This window comes from Sciurus vulgaris, assembly GCF_902686455.1.
Source record: "Sciurus vulgaris genome assembly, chromosome: 2".
NCBI lineage: Eukaryota > Metazoa > Chordata > Mammalia > Rodentia > Sciuridae > Sciurus > Sciurus vulgaris.
In genome coordinates this window covers 30,963,031-30,981,675 of record NC_136462.1, presented here as the reverse complement: position 1 = coordinate 30,981,675, position 18,645 = coordinate 30,963,031, and the positions used below count along the sequence as shown (strand labels likewise).

At 40.2% G+C, this 18,645-nt stretch overlaps 1 protein-coding gene across 1 annotated transcript in view; it reads right to left on the bottom strand.

Annotated features, from left to right (window-relative positions):
* ZFYVE1 (zinc finger FYVE-type containing 1) overlaps positions 1 to 17,595 on the bottom strand; it is a 56,997-nt gene extending 39,402 nt beyond the window's left edge. Inside the window, exons 1-2 of the mRNA XM_079129759.1 lie at positions 17,371 to 17,595; positions 14,940 to 15,848 (exon numbers count right to left, since the gene is read on the bottom strand). Of these exons, the coding sequence (XP_078985885.1) occupies positions 14,940 to 15,422 (483 nt within the window). The 5' untranslated portion in view covers positions 15,423 to 15,848; positions 17,371 to 17,595. The remainder of the gene's footprint in view (positions 1 to 14,939; positions 15,849 to 17,370) is intronic.
* Positions 17,596 to 18,645: the final 1,050 nt, after the last annotated feature.

Genomic DNA, 18,645 nt, shown 5'->3' with positions numbered 1-18,645 from the left:
TTCCCAACTAGAATGTATGCCATGCTGGCAGTGGTCTGGTCTGTGCTATTCACCACTATATCCTTAGCACATAACAGAAATCAACACACAGTTGTTAAATGAATGAACACAGTACACAATGTCTAGATGCTACATTCTCTAGATGCTAAGAATTACCATTAAGGATTCAACCCCTCAGACTTTAGAATAACCTGGAAGAAGTTATTCAACTTCTCCAGGACTCAGGTTTTCTCACCTATTACATGATAACATAACCAAATTTACCAGCTAGCTACAACAATTAAATATGATCATGCACAGTGGAGACATTTAGGAAATGCTAGAAGTGTTGACTGACATTGTAGTTACAGTTGCCCTGTACTACCGCTGAATCACTACTACCACAGAATTTCTTTCCATTATCCCAAGAAAAAACCCTCTTTAGGGAAGGTTTCCAACAAATGATCCATTAAAGAAATAGTGATAGGCAAGTGCAGAGGCACACACATGCAATTCCAGCAACTCAGGAGACTGAGGCAAGAGGATTGCAAGTTCAAGGCCAGTCTCAGCAACTTAGTGAGCCCCTCAACAACTTAGCAAGACCCTGTCTCGAAATAAAAATAGAGGACTAGGCTGCAGCTCAGTGGTGAAGAACCCCTGGCTTCAGTTCCCAGTACAAAAAAATAAAGAAAAGAAAGAGAGACAATTGGACATACTCAATTACTTCCTACCTTTCCCTCAAAAGGATGCATCTTTTCAATTAAAAAAAAATGTCACAACACTATATAATACATATATTATGTATGAGAAAGTATCAGTAAGTCTTCTTCAAAAGAATGATGTGACATGATTCCAAGAATTACTACTACACCAGAGACTCACTAAAATGATGTTCTCAGTTTAACAGATGACACAGCTTTTGTTTTTGCTTTTTGGGGGAAGGGACAGGGTCTAAGTTGCCAAGGCTAACCTTGGACTTGTGATCCTCCTGCCTCAGCCTCCTGAGTTGCTGGTTATTACAGGTGAGTGCCACCGCACCCAGCTATGACATAGTTTTATAAAGAGATCTTTCATGTCTGAGGTGGAGAGTGAAAGGGGCCTAATTCCTATTCCATATGGAATTTGACTGTGGAGACTGGTGAAGTAACAATACAACATATGATACTTTAAAGTCAATAATAATAATAGTAACCCTCCCAGCAATGTCATCCTTTGAATTCTGATAGCATTCTTTCTGTCCCACCTGGCCGTTACTCACCCTACTTCTATACGCTAGTCTTCTATTATCACTACACTATCCTCTCCCAAGAGCAAGCTCTTTGCCTCGGTGCCCCTTTGTTATCTCCTTCAGCTGCCAGCACATAGTTGCCACTTGCTGAAATAACTAATTTATTTCCATGAGCTCATGCTGCAGTTTGAGGAATGTGTCCCCTCCAAAATTCACAAAGTAATGTCATCACCAATGTGACAGTAGTACTAGTAAGAGGTGAGGCCTTCCAGGAGCAGAACGTCATGGATGGGAAAACAGGGCTTGAAGGAATAGCATGCTTCCTTCCATCCCTCCCACCATGAGAGGGCACTGCAGAGGAAGAGGCATTCAAGGGCACCATCTTAGAAGCAGAAACCCTGCCCTCACCAGACACCAAAACTGCCAGTGCCCTGATCGGCTTCAGGTCTTCTGTTAGACCACCATAAATGGACAAGATATTCATATCATTCATCCCACAAATAATATTTGAATACCTACTATGTGCCAAACACTAATATAAATGCTGATAAACAGAAGAGTCAAAAACCACTGCCTGACGAAAATACTCTAAAATTGGTGATGGTTGTACATACCCTGTGAAAATACTACAGGCCACTGAGCTGTGTACTTTTAAAGTATTGCCTAGTATTGTGTGATGCTCTGGGTTCAATTCTCAGCAAGCAGATAAATAAATAAAATAAAGGTCCATCAACAACTAAAAGAAATATATATTTAAAAGAAAAAGGGGCTAGGGAGATAGCTCAGTCGGTAGAGTGCTTGCCTTCCAAGCACAAGGCCCTGGGTTCAATCCCCAGCACCAAAAAAAAAAAAAAAAGAAAAAGAAAAAGAAAAAAAAAAACAAAAAAACACTGCCCTCATTGAAATTACATTATAATGGGGAGAAGAGACAATATTCAATTAAAAGATATGGTCCATAAAATATCCATCAAGTGAATAAACAAACTGTGGTATCTCCATGTAATGGAATAATACACAGCAATAAAAAGTAATGAATGCCCAAAGGACTTAAAATCAGCATACTACAGTGATGCAGACACATTAATGTTCATAGCAGCTCAATTCACAATAGCTACATTGTGGAACCAACCTAGATGCCCTTCAATTGACAAATGGATAAAGAAACTGTGGTATATATACACAATGGAATATTACTCAGTCATAAAGAAGAATCAAATTATGGCATTTGCTGGTAAATGGATGAAGCTGGAAAATATCATGCTAAGTGAAATAGGCCAAGCCCAAAAAACCAAAGGCCAAACGTTTTCTCTGATAAGTGCGTGACAATATATAATGAGGGGGGGTGGCAAGGACAAGAGAATAATGAAGGAACTTTAGATGGTATAGAAGAAAAAGGGGTGAGAGCGGGTGTGGGACAGAAAGATAGTAGAATGAAACAGTAATACCCTATATATATGTATGATTACATGAATGGTGTGAATCTACATTGTGTACAACCATAGAAATGAAAAGTTGTACCCTAATTGAGTACAATGAATCAAAATGCAGTCTGCAAAAATAAAAAAAGATTTTAATAAAAAAAAGTAATGAATGAATTACTGAAACCCACAAAAACATGGATGAAACTCAAAAATAGTAAGAAGCCAGGTATGTTGGCCCATACCTGTGATCCCAGCTAATCTGGAGGCTAAAGCTGGAGAATCCTAACTTCAAGACCAGCAACTTAATGAGAATCTGTCTCAAAATAAGATAAGAAGGACTGGGGGATATAGCTCCATGTTTGTATGCTTGCCAAGCTTTACCAGACCCTGGGCTCAATCCCCAGTACTGCCCATCCCCCCCCCCCCAAAAAAAAAATCACTGCAAGTGACAGAAGCCAGACTCAAAACAATACTACATGATTCTGTTTATATAAAATTGTAGGAGATTCAAATCTTTAAGCTATAGCGATAGAAAGCAGATCAGTGATCGCTGGGGAATAATTTCCTAGAGGCCCAAGGGAACCTTTTCAGATGGTAGAAATGTTCATGTCTTGAGTGTGGTGGTTACAGGTCTATTTAGTTGTCAAAATTCATAAAACTATACACTTAAAATGTATGCACTATATCATGCATAAATTATACCTCAAAAGTTGTTTTTTAAAATACATGTTATGCCAAATGGTAACATACAATGAAGGAAAATCAAGAGATAAAACTAGAAATACAAGGTGGGGATAAGAGTTGCTCTTTTAAATATGGTGGTTATTGGGCCTGGGGAGATAGCACAGTCGGTAGTGTGCTTGCCTTGCAAGCACAAGGCCCTGGGTTCGACCCCCAGCACCGCAAAAAAAAAAAAAAAAAAAAAAAAAAAAAAAAATATGGTGGTTATCAAGGAAGGCAGCACTTTAAAGCCAAAATGTTTAGGGCAGCCCTTTCAAAAAATGTTGCAAATTCAATTTTCTGTGATAATGGAAGAAAAAGATATGTTATAATCAAAAATAGTACATTAGGCTAAAATCATTCATATTTAGCTATAGAAACTTTTTTCCCTGGAACTGTTTTTTAATTCATGATAGACGTGCTGGGGGTGGATAGTAAGGGGAAGGTATAGAAGAGGGGAAGAGGAAAAGCAGAGGAAGAAGGGAGGGAGGCTGTCTGTCAAATAACCCGGATCTGAATATCAGAATTTATTGAGACATTGGGGGGAAAACAAGTGACCTATCAATTACAAATTAGTCAAAAGCTACACACACACACACACACACACAAAAGGGGATCCTCAAATAACCTCTACTCAAAGACAAACAAGATAGCTGGGTTTTCCAGGGAATAATGACATCTACCATCCCTCCCCAGACTTGCTTAATCTTGATGAGTTTTCATTAAAAAAATAAAATAAAATAATTGGGCTGGGGAGATAGCTCAGTCGGTAGAGTGCTTGCCTTGCAAGCACAAGGCCCTGGGTTCGATCCCCAGGACTGCAAAAATAAATAAACAAATAAATATATATATATATATATATATATATATATTTTTTTTTTTTTTTTTTTTTTTTTTTTTCCCAAGAGCTGGAAGGGTGTAGGTAAGTAGTAAAGCACTTTCCTAGCATGTGTGAGACCCTGTGTTCCATTTCCAGCACTGAAGGGAGAAAGAAAAAAAAATTTTTTTTTTTCTGAGAGATTATCCAAACTAATAAGGCATGCAATTGGTAATTCAAAAAATGTTTATGGCTATTGTTGAATGATACATGAAAGGTGAATTGAGCTCCTTGAAAGAAAACGTTATAAGAAGTTAGGAAACAGTGTAGCCATGTAATAGTATATTCACCAGACAGAAGCAATTGAGTTGGAAAGTAGAGAAATTTCTAGAATATACCATGACTACTGGGTTGGTCAGGATCATGTTATCCCTTAAACCTGGTGTGTCTGTGCCAGGATCTGACTGCCATTCTTATTAAGCATTCTACAATGTAGAATTAGGTTCTCTCAAAAAGACAGTAATAATCTCAAGAAGATCAGGAAGGGAAGAAACAATTTTGTTACAGTGGTTCACTTTATGCTTTGAATGTAGCCCTTGCTGCTCTGCCACTGCAATTTATTTTTTAAATGGACATGTTTCTTTCTCTTCCTCTTTCCCTGCTCCTCTCTAATCTCTCCTCCTCCCTAATCTCAGGGGAAACAGGGTTACCTTTCTTCCCCATTTTAGGCAGATTGATCTGTTCTTGTACACACCCACCCCAGGAACAAGGAATCCAGACTTTAGGAATGGAACCAGATCTCAGAAATGACTCCCCCATTAACAAGTGAATTACAACTCCAACAGAGAATGCGTGGAACAGAGCCTTTGAATCACCTCTTTAAAAGCTCCCTATTGATGGGGAGAATCAGCCTCTAGGACAGGAGTCCCCTATGTTTCTCCTTTGCTCCTTTGAAGCAATAAAACTTTCCTTTTTCTCAAAACCGTGTCTGTATTATTGGATTGGCATCGGAGGCAAGGACCAAGCTTTCTATAACAATTTCAGGAGCTATCAAAAGGTCAAATTATCCTACAATGAGGTCAAAACAGATGTCAGAGCCTTACATATGGCTGGTACACATCTCTGCCCAAGAATCCCAGTCACCACCAGGCTGACCACATAAACCAGTCAAATAGAGACTCTTAATTGCTGGCAAAGGCCTTGAAAAGAGGGGCACAATGAGCGAACACATCCTCCAAGGGAGAATCTACCCTTTCCTGCCTCCAGAAGTCCCCTACATGTCTCTTCCCATAAGTTCTTCCAATTCTTCATGCCTGAACTTTCTATATCCATGTTTTTCTTCCCTTCTTCATGATCTCTCCACTAGTTTTCCTCTGATTTCCCATCACCAATCAAATGTGCCCAATATGCCAGAGGCAGTGGTGGACACCTGCAATTCCAGCTACTCAGGAGGTTAAGGCGGAGGATCAGAAATTCGAGGCCAGCCTTAACAACTTGGCGAGACTCTATTTCAAAAAATTAAAAAGGGTGAGGATATAGCTCAGTGGTAGAGCATCCCAGAGCTCAATCCCTAATACCAGGGGGATAAACAAGGACTCAATATATTTAGCAGTTCTAACCTCAGATAGAAACGATTTCATAGGAGCGCCTACCAAGGCAGGCAAGAATCCAGAACAGTTCAGTCAGCCACCAGAAGTGCTTCTGTGCTAAATAATCTCTAGGATAAACTCAAGGGTGGTACAGCTAGTGAATGCTCCATAGGAAAAAATATAAGATCAACTTAAATATGAAATCTACCTATTATATTAACCCAAGCTTGAAAAGCTAAACGGTTGCCCAATTAAAACAATAAATAAATCACTTCAAAGAACTGACTGATAAGAAAAAAGAGAAGCACATAAACTGGAGGTAACTTAAAATAGTTAAAGAGAGGTTCCCTAAAAAGCTGACTCACAGTGGTTTCAATGGCTTATATAGGTCAAATTTTAAACACCCTGGTACTAAACAAAATAGTCGCCCAGGTTAAATGCCAGGAATCTGTTATAACTGAATGAGCCCAAGGCTCAGCAAGCTCACAAGATGCTAAGCAGAAACCAAAGGCACATAACAGGGACTCTTTCATCTTTCTGTTGCTCTGAGTCATCCTCAGCCCTGTGTTTCCCAGTAATCCCATTTAATGCCTCCCCTTCTACCACCATCACTAAACAAAGGGGCTTTTACTTGGGTTTGTGACTGAAAGACCTTGATGGGGGAGGGACACTCTGCTATTCATCCTATTATGGTTTATTATTTTGATGGCTAGCAAGCTCCCAAGCAGGTCAACATTTTTTTGTCACTTTTTTTTTTTTTTTTTTAAACATGGCACTTAAGAAACCCATGGTAAATGTATTCACATTCTTAGCAGAATTTGCCAAAGGGGTAACCAGACACTACACCAAAAATTAATCCTTACACTGTAATGGTCTGGCCATTTGAAATGAAAAATGGGAAAATTCAACGATGGAGAAAATTATTCTTTCTCTGGTTCATAACCTACTGACCAAGATGAAGCCCCGAGGGGTTTCTGCCAGCCTCTCTGAAACAGAAGGCCAGGACAGAACAAGCCCCAAGAAGCTACCCTAGACCAGGAACCACAGGGAGGACAGGACCAGAGGCCAACAGTAGATGAGAGACTAAGACAGATGCAGCACAGAACTGTGGCAGAACAGCAAGGTTAGTCTGCGGTGAAGAATTCCCATACAGTAAGAAAACACTCTCTGCTATTTTCCATTCCTGAATCCCACTAGAATTACGCCTCTTTTAGCCAATTAAAAAAAAAAAAAAAGTTCCAGTATTTTGGGCAGCACTATTCTGGGACTGTAAACAAGTGAAGCAGCCAAGCAACGCGATGGGTCTTCTTAAAGGAACGGTCTCAATAAGATGACCATAGACTTGGCTGACGGGAAGGACAGAAGACTTTCATCTTGGACTCCCATTTCAAAGAGAGCACAAGACTACTTCTGAGTCCAGGAGGCCCTGGCCAGGTGGCCACTTTATTAGCCTCTCCTGGGTCAATGGGCTTCTTTATCAGTCTGCAAGGTCAGCATGAGGACTTCACTGCAGGAGATTTTTGCCATGAAAAGCTCCTGGGCCCAACTGCTGTCCCAGTCTCCCAAGGCAAAGGAGGTGAAGCTTCTCGGCTCTGCTCTCTTGAAAGGAGGACAGTCATGGGAAATTTGTAGAAGAGAGATCAAGAGGAGAATGGAGTGTTGGTTAAAAAAAAAAAAAAAGGAAAATAGGTAGGTTTTTTTTTGTTTTTTTTTTTTTTTTTTAATACAAAAATGAAGGAAGGTGAAAAATCCCTTTTGGTGTTTTACCTTTACTCCCCTTGATTGGTAAATATCTGACAAAACAAGATGTCTGACTTCCTTGAGACCCAACAGATAGGAAAATACCATCCTCTTCCTCCACTAAGAACCCTAATTGCTAGAAACTATTATTCTGACCTTGAGTGATTAGCTAAGGGTGTTCCCTCTGGCTCCAGAAGATTATAGATGACTTGTCATTGTGGATCATTTATTTATTACAGGATCTAAATCTTTAAGTCCTTTGGTTTTCCTAGTACTGATCCACTGAGGCCTAAAAAAAATCAATGGATACAACCCAGAAATACTAACCATTTCAATTACAGAGGTAACAAAATATTCCAAACTCATTTCACCAGCTGGATTATTTCTGAGAAGTGAACAGAACCAAGAGAAGGAAAAGCTGGTGTTTGGTTAAATTTTTTGTTCCTGATACATATACAGATTATCACATATATGTATATATTTGTGTCTGTGTGTGTGTATAAACATACACATATGACATATAATATGTTTATCATATATATCTTTTTTATTTTTAGATACTGGGGATTGAACCAAGGGGCACTTAACCACTGAGACACATCCCCACCCCTTTTTTTCTTTTGTGACAAGGTCCTGTTAAGTTGCTTAGGGCCTTGCTAAATTGCTGAGGCTCCCTCAAACATGCAATCCTCCTGCTTTATTCTCCCGAGCAGCTGGGATTATAGGCTTGTACCACTGTACCTGGCTATCCCAGATATATATTCCACTTCATTAAGATCCAGATCCCTTATTAGATTGAATCTTTATCTGTTAGATCAGTTTCTCAGTCTCAGCACTATTGATATTTTATACCAGATGATTCTTTTTGTGGGGGGCTATTCTATGCTCTATGTAAGATATTCAGCAACACCCTGGACTCTACCCACTAGCCAGTGGCATATAACTCCTAACCCCAGTTGTGACACACAAATGTCTCCAAACATTGCCAAAGGCCCCTGGGGGAGCAAAATCACTCCTAGTTGATACCCACTATTTTAGATAATACAAAATGACATTAATTTAGCTCTTATTATATAAATCAAGTACTTAATCTTATCAATCTAAGTCAATAAAATCTGGAGCATTAGGTGGGTGGCATTTGCACAAACCAAATGCCTAGGAGTCACTACTGAATTCTCACTCGTCCCCCCATACATCATCATTTCTATTTTTTTCCTCCAGACTTTGTCCCACATTTCATTCCTCTATCTTCCCCATCTAACTCCAAATCTATTTCACTTTCTACAGCAGCTTCTTATGTGGTCTCTCTATTTCCCCTACAATCATTACAGTCCAGTCTACACACTAAAGTCAAGAGACAGTTCTTAAAAATTTGTACCAAGTCAGATGACTTCCTAGTATAACTCAGTCTCATGCCTCCCATTCCCCTTAAAATTAAATCCACACTTCCTTCCATGGACCGCAAGACCTCCTGTATCTGGCACCTGCTTACCTCTACGCCTCTTTCCTTATCACTCTCTACCAGCTAACTCCAGCCACACGGGCATTATTTCTACACCTCAAGCATGCCACCTTCGATTTTTTCCCCCAAGTCCCCTTCCACCTGGACTTCCCCAATTAGTAACAACAGGTGTCTGCTTAAAAATCACTCCTACAATAAGAGCTTCTCTGACCAACCTGCAAAAGTGGCTTCTGGGCTGGGGTACTGGCTCAGTGGCAGCGCACTCACCTAGCATGCGTGAGGCCCTGGGTTCCATCCTCAGCACCACATAAAAATAAAGGTATTGTGTCCGCCTACAACTAAAAACTTTACATATTAAAAAATAGTGACTTCCAACTCACTCTTCCTTAATAATACTTACTACACCTGAACCATCCTTTTGTTTTATGTGTTGTTGTTTTTGTGGTACTGAGGATTGTGGTTATGTGGCTCTACCACTAAGCTATGCCCCTGACCCTTTTAATGTGTTTATATGTGTGAATCTGCTTTCCCCATATGAAGGTAAACTCTATGAAAGTATGAGCCATGCCTTATTAATCTTTTGTCCCTGGAACCCAATAAGTGCATGGCATATAACATAAAAAATGTGATGGCTAGCAGGCCAAAGGTGTCAATTTAAGAACCACACATGACTTCCTATTTCTGACATACAAAGTCAGTCTCTCCTCAAATTTACCAGTGGAGCACACACTCAAATGATAAGGAAAGAATAACATTTTTGCCTCTGCAAAGAAAAAAAAAAAAAATATCTTTTTAGATTTTCCAATAGAAGCTGAGTGATTCTTTTTTTTTCACTTTTTTTTTTTAATTATCAATGAACCTTTATTTTATTAATTTATACGCAATGCTGAGAATTGAACCCTGTGCTTCACGCATGCTAGGCAAGTGCTCTACCACCCCAGCTCCTGAGTAATTCTTGAATTACAAGCAACAAATGTTAGGAAACTCTAGGCCACAGGATTAAGGAAACCACATTACAACAGCAGCAGCCTACAAAGTGCTAAAATGATCCCTATGAATTAAACTGAAAATTATCAAAACCCATAAATGCCTAGAAACATGAAAGGGGAAAAAAAGAAAACAGGACCTAATTCTGAGTCCTCAGTGTTATAAGGAAGGAATATTTCAATGATAACACTGTCTCTTACATAGGTGTAGAATTATGTTTCCTTTGACCCTCAAAACCACCATGAGGAACCGTGAACTGGTACTGTTGACCACAATATTGAAGTTTAATTTGAAAGTTTGTATTATTTAGTCAAAGATAGCAGAAGTATAATACTTAAAACCTAGGATTTTAGAGTCAGATGCCTCTGTTCAAATTATATGTGTGAATCTGCTTTCCCCATATGAAGGTAAACTCTATGAAAGTATAAGCCATGCCTTATTAATCTTTTGTCCCTGGAACCCAATAAGTGCATGGCATACAACATAAAAAATGTGATGGCTAGCAGGCCAAAGTACTTACTGTAACTTGATCTTGGCAAGTTACTTGTCTCTGTGCTTCAGTGTCCTCATCTCTGAAACACAATCTACTTCCTAGGGTGTGGTAGGCTGAATACTGGCTTCTCCCCAGTGATGTCCACATCCTAATCCTTGGAACATGTAAATATGTCACTTTATGTGGCAAAGGGAACTTTGAAGATTGACTGAGTTAAGGAACTTGTGATCAGAAGATTATGGTGGATCATCTTTGTGGGTGCCATCGCAAGGATCTCTATAAGAAGCCAGGAGACAGAAGGAAATGTGACAATGGAAACAGAGAGGGATTAAAAAGATGTTACACTGCTGGCTTTGAAGTGGGATGACAGGGCCACAAACCAAGGAATGCAAGCACACTCTTGAAGCTAGAAAAGAAAAGGAGATAGATTCTGCCCTGCAGTTTCTAGAAGGAAAGCTCTATCAACCTGTTTTAGGATTTTTGGCCTCTAGAATCAGAATAAATTTGTGTAGTTTTAATGCACTAAATTTGTGATGATTTGTTACAACAACAATATGAAAATAATAGATAAAACAATAGGGTTATCATTAGGATTAAATGATCTTATACAAGTACAAAGAATAGTTCCTAACAGCAAAGTAAAATTTTAACTATTATGAGAAAAGACCAGAAATGAGGGGATATTCACAGATGTACTTCAGATTAAGAAAACGAATTTTCAACTGAGAATGGTGGAACACACCTATAATCCAGTTATTTGGGAAGCTGAAGCAGCAGAATGCAAATCAAGGACAGCTTTGGCAACTTAGCAAGACCCTGTCTCAAAATTAAAAAAGAATTTTGGGATGTAGCTTAGTGGTAGAGCACCCCTGGATTCAATTCCCAGGACTGGGGGACAGGGAGTTTCATAACCATGGTAATAGCTAACATATGTTTTAAATTTTGTAGTTGTTGATAGACAGCATGTCTTTCTTTTGTTTATTTTTGTATGTGGTACTGAGAATCGAACCCAGTGCCTCACACGTGCTAGGCAAGCACTGCCAGTGAGCTACAGTGAGTCCAATAACTAGTATTTAAATTTCACATATCATTCTACAAAAGATTCCATTTCTAAATACAGATACAGGATATTCATCACATCCTTGTTTGTAATAAATCAAATATCCAGTAACCCATTAAGTTCCAAGTTTTCAATTCTATGTAGAATGATAGGACATAATGGGTTAATAGGCTAGGTTACAGAAAAGTTATTCAAATAAATACTAGGCATCCTTTAAATAATGAGATAGACCTCAATGTCCTGGTATGAAAAGTTTCACAAGATATACTTTAGTGAAAAAAAGGCAAGAACAACCAAGCATAGTGACACAGGCCTGTAATCCCAGCTACTCGTGAAGCTGAGGCAGGAGTTCAAGGCCAACCTGGGCAATTCAGTGAGAACTAGTCTCAAAATTAAAAAAAAAAAAAAAAAAAAAAGAAATAAAAAAAGAAAAGGGCTGGGAGTGTATACAATGTAGAACACCCCTGGGTTCTATCTCCAGCATCAGATGGTGGGGTGGCGGGAAGAAGGCAAGTACAGAACAGCACGCAATGTTAAGTTCCATTTTTGCTTAAAAAGGAAAAAATAAATATATTTATAATTATACATAAAAAAATCTATAAGGGCATGCAGTTAACTATTAACGGTGATTGTTCTTTAAAAAAAATACAAGGATACAAAGTAGGAAGGAAACTCTTTCATTATATGCTCTTTTATATTATTTTGAGTTTTTACTACTTATATGTGTGATACCCATTTTGAAAAACTTCAGTTATGATGTCACACATTAATCAGTAAGAATTTATGCCCTAACAATGTGCTTACCATTGTACATGGCACTGTACAGGGCAAAAAAATTCTTACTCTCCAGGAATTTATAATCTAGATTCATATCAAACAATCATCTTTCTCATTGTTTTGGACAGTCACCCATCAGAAAACTGAGCCAGCTATTTTCCTTAAGAATTTATCTACTTATGACTGAGAATGAATGTTCACCTAAAATGAATAAATTCTGTGTCTAATCTATTAGTTCCAACCAATATTGCCCATAATTAATAAACTTTATTATTTCCAGGGAACTGGTCAATATTTACAGAGAAGAAAAGCAGAAGTCTTTTTACCCACAGACCTGTTACGTATATATGACATGCTACACACAAAAAAAAGATGAAGGACAAATGTCACCTCCATTTACATTTCTACACACTTTCCCAATTCTCTAAGGAACATAAATCACTATTAAAAAATAATAATACCCATTCTTCTTCCTCAAAAACACATTCTTTTTAAAAATGTCAACATGATATTCATAAGGATTACTGGCTAACCCCAAATCTTACTCTTACTTTAGGAAAGTACCAACAATATAAACTGTGACTTTCCAAAGACTGACATTAAGACGAATTGATAGCAAAACCAATAAGAATCATCCAAATCCAAGTGCTCCATTTATAAAATATTTAGTCCACAATGTCGCTCAATTAGAGCATAATCCATAATGAAGACATTATTGCTGACAAGGGAGGCAGAATGGGATCTGGGTCACTCTTCCATAACTCTATTAGTTCCTCTCAAACCAATAAAGAAAAGTCTGTGTTAGCAAAGTATTTAGCTGACAATGGAAGTACATAGGAATCATGATGTTATTCCTTTCCACCAGCTTACCCAAGGAGGAAAAAAGTAGAGATGATATATATTTAGTGGGTAAGAGGTAAATGGTAACTTACACAGGTAATCTTCCCATCTGAAGATTAGTCATCATTACCACACAAGTACTGAATGGACCACAATACCTGAAGGATACTGACAACAAACTCATACTGGACACTGTGTGCCAGGCCCTCTGAATAAGTCCTTTCCATTCCTAATCTCTCGGAATCCTCTCAATAATCCTATAAAGTTGACATGAAACTGAGTTGCAGAATTGAAATAACTTGCCCATGGTTATACAGTCAGTGAATGGTGAACTAGTATGTGAATTCAAGCGGTCTTCCCTTGAAAGCCCATTGGAATATGTAGACATGACCTTACCTCTTCCCTGGTCAGATATTACAATCTCCTAGCTTCACCCATGGCATGCTACCCTCCCCGCAACTCAAATCAAATATCCTCTAGTTGTTCACGATGTCCACACTGGCTTCCATTGATCAGAAATTACTATGGTTTAAAATTTAGGTTGAAAGTTAATCTCCAGATTTATATGTGGATGGTATTTAGAAGTGGAACCTTTGGGAAATAACTGGAGTTAGACAAGATCATCAAGCTAAGGTCCTCATAATGGGATAATGGGACTGGTGGCTTTGTAATAGACCTGAACAGTTGCATGCTTGCTGTCTCATCCTGTAATGCCCTCTGCCATGTTATGATACAGCAAGAAGCCCGCACCTGATGCCAGTGTCATGCTCTTGAACTTCCCAGCCTCCAGAACTGTGAGCTAAATGAAACTTTAATCTTTATAAATGACTCAGACTCGAGTATTCTGCCACAACAACTAAGAAGTCTCTACATGAAAAGAGGAGGCTATGTGGAAAGAATACTGCCTTATAAAAGACACTTTTTTCTGCAGTGGGGTGGAGAGTGAGCTAGTGCTAGGGAATCAAGCACAGGGCCTTGTGCATGCTAGGTAAAGGCTCCCACTGAGCTACAACCCCAGCCTTAAAAAGCACTTTGTAAAGACTTCTCTCTCTAAATCAAGACAGTAAGCTCATACCTTATTACCTAACACTACCATTTAGTATTTCTTTCCCTGAATATGCACAGTCCTTTATTACAGACATTTACATACAACTTGCCAAGTATTCTCTTTCAGAAAGCTATTTTAAAACAGTTCTGCCGAATAATAATAACAACACCTGGCATATACTGAGCATTTAGAATGCAACAAGCTTTTTTTTTTTTTTTTTTTTTGTGTGTGTGTGTGTGTGTGGTGCTGGGGATCGAACCCAGGGCCTTATGCTTGAGAGGCAAGCACTCTACCAACTGAGCTATCTCCCCAGCCTGCAACAAGCTTTAAAGTCTCATTTCATCCTCACAGCAGCCCAATGACATAGGCACTGTTCCCATTTGACAGATGAAGAAACTAAGGCTCAGAGAGAAGTAACTCATCCCCAACTCATGAAGTTTTTAACTAAATCTGACTCTAAGCCCTTAGAAGTGTTGGCTTTTAATGATTAAAATGTGAGCTTCTGCTGGGCTCCACAGCCCATGCCTATAATCCCAGCAGAAGAGGCTGAAGTTGGCAAATCCCAAATTCAAGGCCATCCTCAGCATTTCAGCAAAACCTCAGCAATTCAGCAAGACCCTATCTCAAAATAAAAAAAGACAAAAAAGAACTGGCACCGCTGGGTTCAATCCCCAGTAACAACAACAAAAGTGAGCTCCTCCTGGGCTCTTTGAGAGCTACCTTCTAACAACAGATCTGCTCCAAGGTCATGTGAATCCCACCATGCCCGAGTGCTTACCTGAATCTCTTCATTTTCATCTACTAGGAGGAAACTCACAACCTTCTCAGTCATCTTCTTCCTCTTGGTCTCCTCATCCATCTCTTCCCCCTCCAGGGACTCCTGGACCTTACTAACATGGTACACAGTAATGGGGTGTCTCCTCCTGTTACCCCCAGAATGAGTCCTCTTCTGGCACTCCAGACACAAGTTGATTTTACAGGTCTGGCATCTCACAGCTGCCCTCTGCCTAACACCAGGAGAATGCCCATTGGGGCCCTTGCAGGGGTCACAGTAAGGGACATGGCCAGCTTTGAGTCTTATCCGCTCATGGTTTCGAAGGCGCTCCTGCCGATGGAGCTCCTCCTCACAGCGGAGACACTGCAAACTGCAGCACTCATCACACTCAAAGACGGCTTCATCGGTCCCACTGCAGGCGTAACTTTCCTGGCACATCAGCCCCGGATTCAGGCCCTTCTCTGCTGGGGAAGTCTGGGCACTCATAACTCAGACTGGTAAAGAGAAGCACACCCACCATATAAGAGTCACTGAGCTTTCCCAAGGAGCAAAAACAGAGTCTGAAGACCGCACAAAACTTCCACAGGCTTCTAAACACCTTAAAAAAGAAAACCTGTCCTATTACAATTCTTTACACACTCACAAATGGTTGATTTTTTTTTAATTTTCTGCCTCCAAGATTCTTGTAACAGCAGCAACATTGATTTGGTTTGAAGGTTTCATCCTTCATAAAGTGCAGGCAAAGAAGCAGTCAAATGAATTCGACAAAGTCTTTGATAGTAATCAGAATTGTGATGGGTTCACAGATGTGGGCTCTTTTCTTATGCCTCAGCCACAAAGTTTTTGTAATGAAATAAAGTGGTCAGGAGTTTTCAGTATAATTCAACCTCAAGTTGATATTTCAGGACATACCTAGAATAGAGGAAGGAAAAGGATTTCACTCATCTAAAAAACAGAAGTGCACCTTAGATAAACAAACAAAAAGACTGATTAAATACTAAGCCTAAACTACAAAGAGAACTCTCATTTTTGCCGGTAAAACTTACACTGACTTTTTCTGATACTAGAAATTTCTTCCCAAAATCATAGGTAAGGCTCCTCCTTTCAAAAACAAACATCACTTATAGGCCCAGGGCATTTAAGACTTTGCTACTCTATTCCCCAGACTGATGACACTCTGATCATGTAATTATTAAATTTAGAATCAAAATCACTAGGCAGGGGCTGGGATTATGGCTCAGTGGCAGAGCACTTGCCTCGCAAGTGTGAGGCACTGGGTTCGATTCTCTTATTTTATTCATTCATATATAATGAATGAATAAAATTAAGGCACTGTGTCCATCTACAACTAAAAAAAAAATTTTTTTTAATCACTAGGCAAACTGTCCTTGGAAAAACAACTCTCTGCACCCCCATCTGCACCTCATAGTTAGGAGGTGGAGAAAGAGACCTATAAAAAGCTAAAGAAAAAATTTAATAATAAACTTTAGACCTATCGAAGTCCTGGGCAGATCTGGTTATCCTTGTAACTGTACTGTTTCAACTCTAGACAGACGCTTAGTAAGGCCTCTAAAGCTGGAAACAACAATCACAATTTCAAGTTCAAAAACAATAACAATTATTGTACTTCCTTTTGTCCCTTCTTTCGGAAACTGGAAAAAAAAAAAAAAAAAAGAGGGAGCAACAGGAGGCAGGATTCCTGCACTATGGCCCACGGCAAAGACAGGCCAATAGTGAGTAAAAACAATTTTTTCTCTTGGTCATTCAAAAACTAAGTTAAAAATAACTTCGGAAAAAAAGATAACTGGGGCAGGAAAGGGGCTTTGGTAACTTCTACAATTACTCGATCCCCCTAGCTGTGACCCCCACCATTCCAACACCCCAACCAAGTGTGAAGTCGCCCTTTCAGATATTCACTCCTCTCTCACAGTAATCAATCTATCAATCTTATTTTGAGATAAACAAGGAAGGCGAAGGGAGTGACCAAAGGACCTTATTTACACCCTAACCTCTAGTCGTGCCCAGGCTGCTTCTAAAACGGAAACGAAAATCAAAACTTGTCACAAATGAAAAAAACATAAAATCATCCTTCAAAACACCTCATCCCCACGAGGCCAAGCAAACATTCTGCCCATTCGGGCCCCCACCTCGACGCCTCTCTCCAACCCGGGGTTCCTCACCCTTCCTTTTTCCCGGACAACACAACCACAACCTAAGGGACAAGAGCGAAGCCTAAGAACAAAGAAGGTCCCCCAAAATCCCCCCCACGCCGGCACAGTCCGGAGCCGAATCCATTGTTTATGCCACCCCACCCCCACTCGAGCCGCACCCGGCCCCCCTTCCTCCCGGGGGCAGCCGGAGCCCCAGGACGACAGCTCGCCCGGTGCAGGGCCGTGCCCTCCCAGCCCTGCCGGCGGTGGCTCGGGGATCCCACCACGGAGCTGCTCGGCCGCGGCGAGGCGGCGTCTGGGGGCGGTGGGGCGCCGGTGGGGGCGGGGGCTGTTCCTCAGGGCGCCGGTGGATCCATCCACATCTCCATCTCCGCCCCACTTCTCCTTCGTTGCCTCCCGGGCTTCCTCCTCTCCTGTTGTCAGTTGGGATCAGCTGATCGGAGTGAACTTCTCCCAGCTCAGACTAACAGGAAGGCGTGAGCCTTGCAGCCCCGGGAGGGAGGAGCGGCAAGAGGCGGAGCCCGACGCCGGGGGCGGGGCTGGAGGACACGCACAGCCTCCTGGGAGTTGTAGTTCTCGAGGTGCATCCTCTGCCATACATCCCGGAAGTGCAGGAGCCAGGCGACTACAACTCCCAGACTCAAGCGCAGCTCTTGCAAGCGGTCGGTGGAGGCAGGCCATCGAGCATTTCGGGACTTGGAGTCGTTGCACTGACTGGTTTCCTCAGGTTTGAGAGTTGTTTAGGGTAGTGGCTAGGTGAGGATGGCGCTAAATTAGACCATTGATGTGATAATGCTCAGTGTAAATTGGAGATACTGAGGCGAATAATGTGGTTTCAAGTAGCCCTATATTGCAAATCATTCCTCCAGAAATGTGTAAAAAGCAAGCGCTCTTCAATTAGCCCATTTCATTCAACACAAACTGGAAAAAATTGGAAGAATCAAGATAATTTTAAGTAGTCTTGAGAGAGTTTTGTTTTCTCTGCAAAGGTGATCTCCAAACTCATCAATTTTTTCCCCTGCCTGGTTTTTTTTTTTTTTTTTTTTAGTTTTTAATGGACCTTTACCTTATTTATTTATATATGGCGCTACGAATCGAACACCAGTGCCCCACACATGCCAGGCAAACGCTCTACCGCTGAGCCATAACCCCAGTCCACCTGCCTGTTCTTTTTCAGACCTTTCCCCATATAACTTCAGAACTTATACATTTTAAATTCTTTTAGACAGGCTACGCTTTCAATTAAACTTTTAGACTACAGTGTCTGCTAATTGTTAACACTATTAGCTGACTTTTTTAGAATGGCTTTATTTTTGTTTAGTGCTTTCACCTTTTTTCCATTTTTTTTTCCATTTATTTCTTGAAACAACACTGAAAGAAAACCTGATATTATGAAAAGAGCAGTAGTCTGTGATATCTAAGATTCAGTGCTTGTTCTAGAAAAGTTCCTGACTACATAGGTGGCTTAAAAAAAGAAAAAAAGAAATACATACATACATATACACACACACACACACACACACACACACACACATATA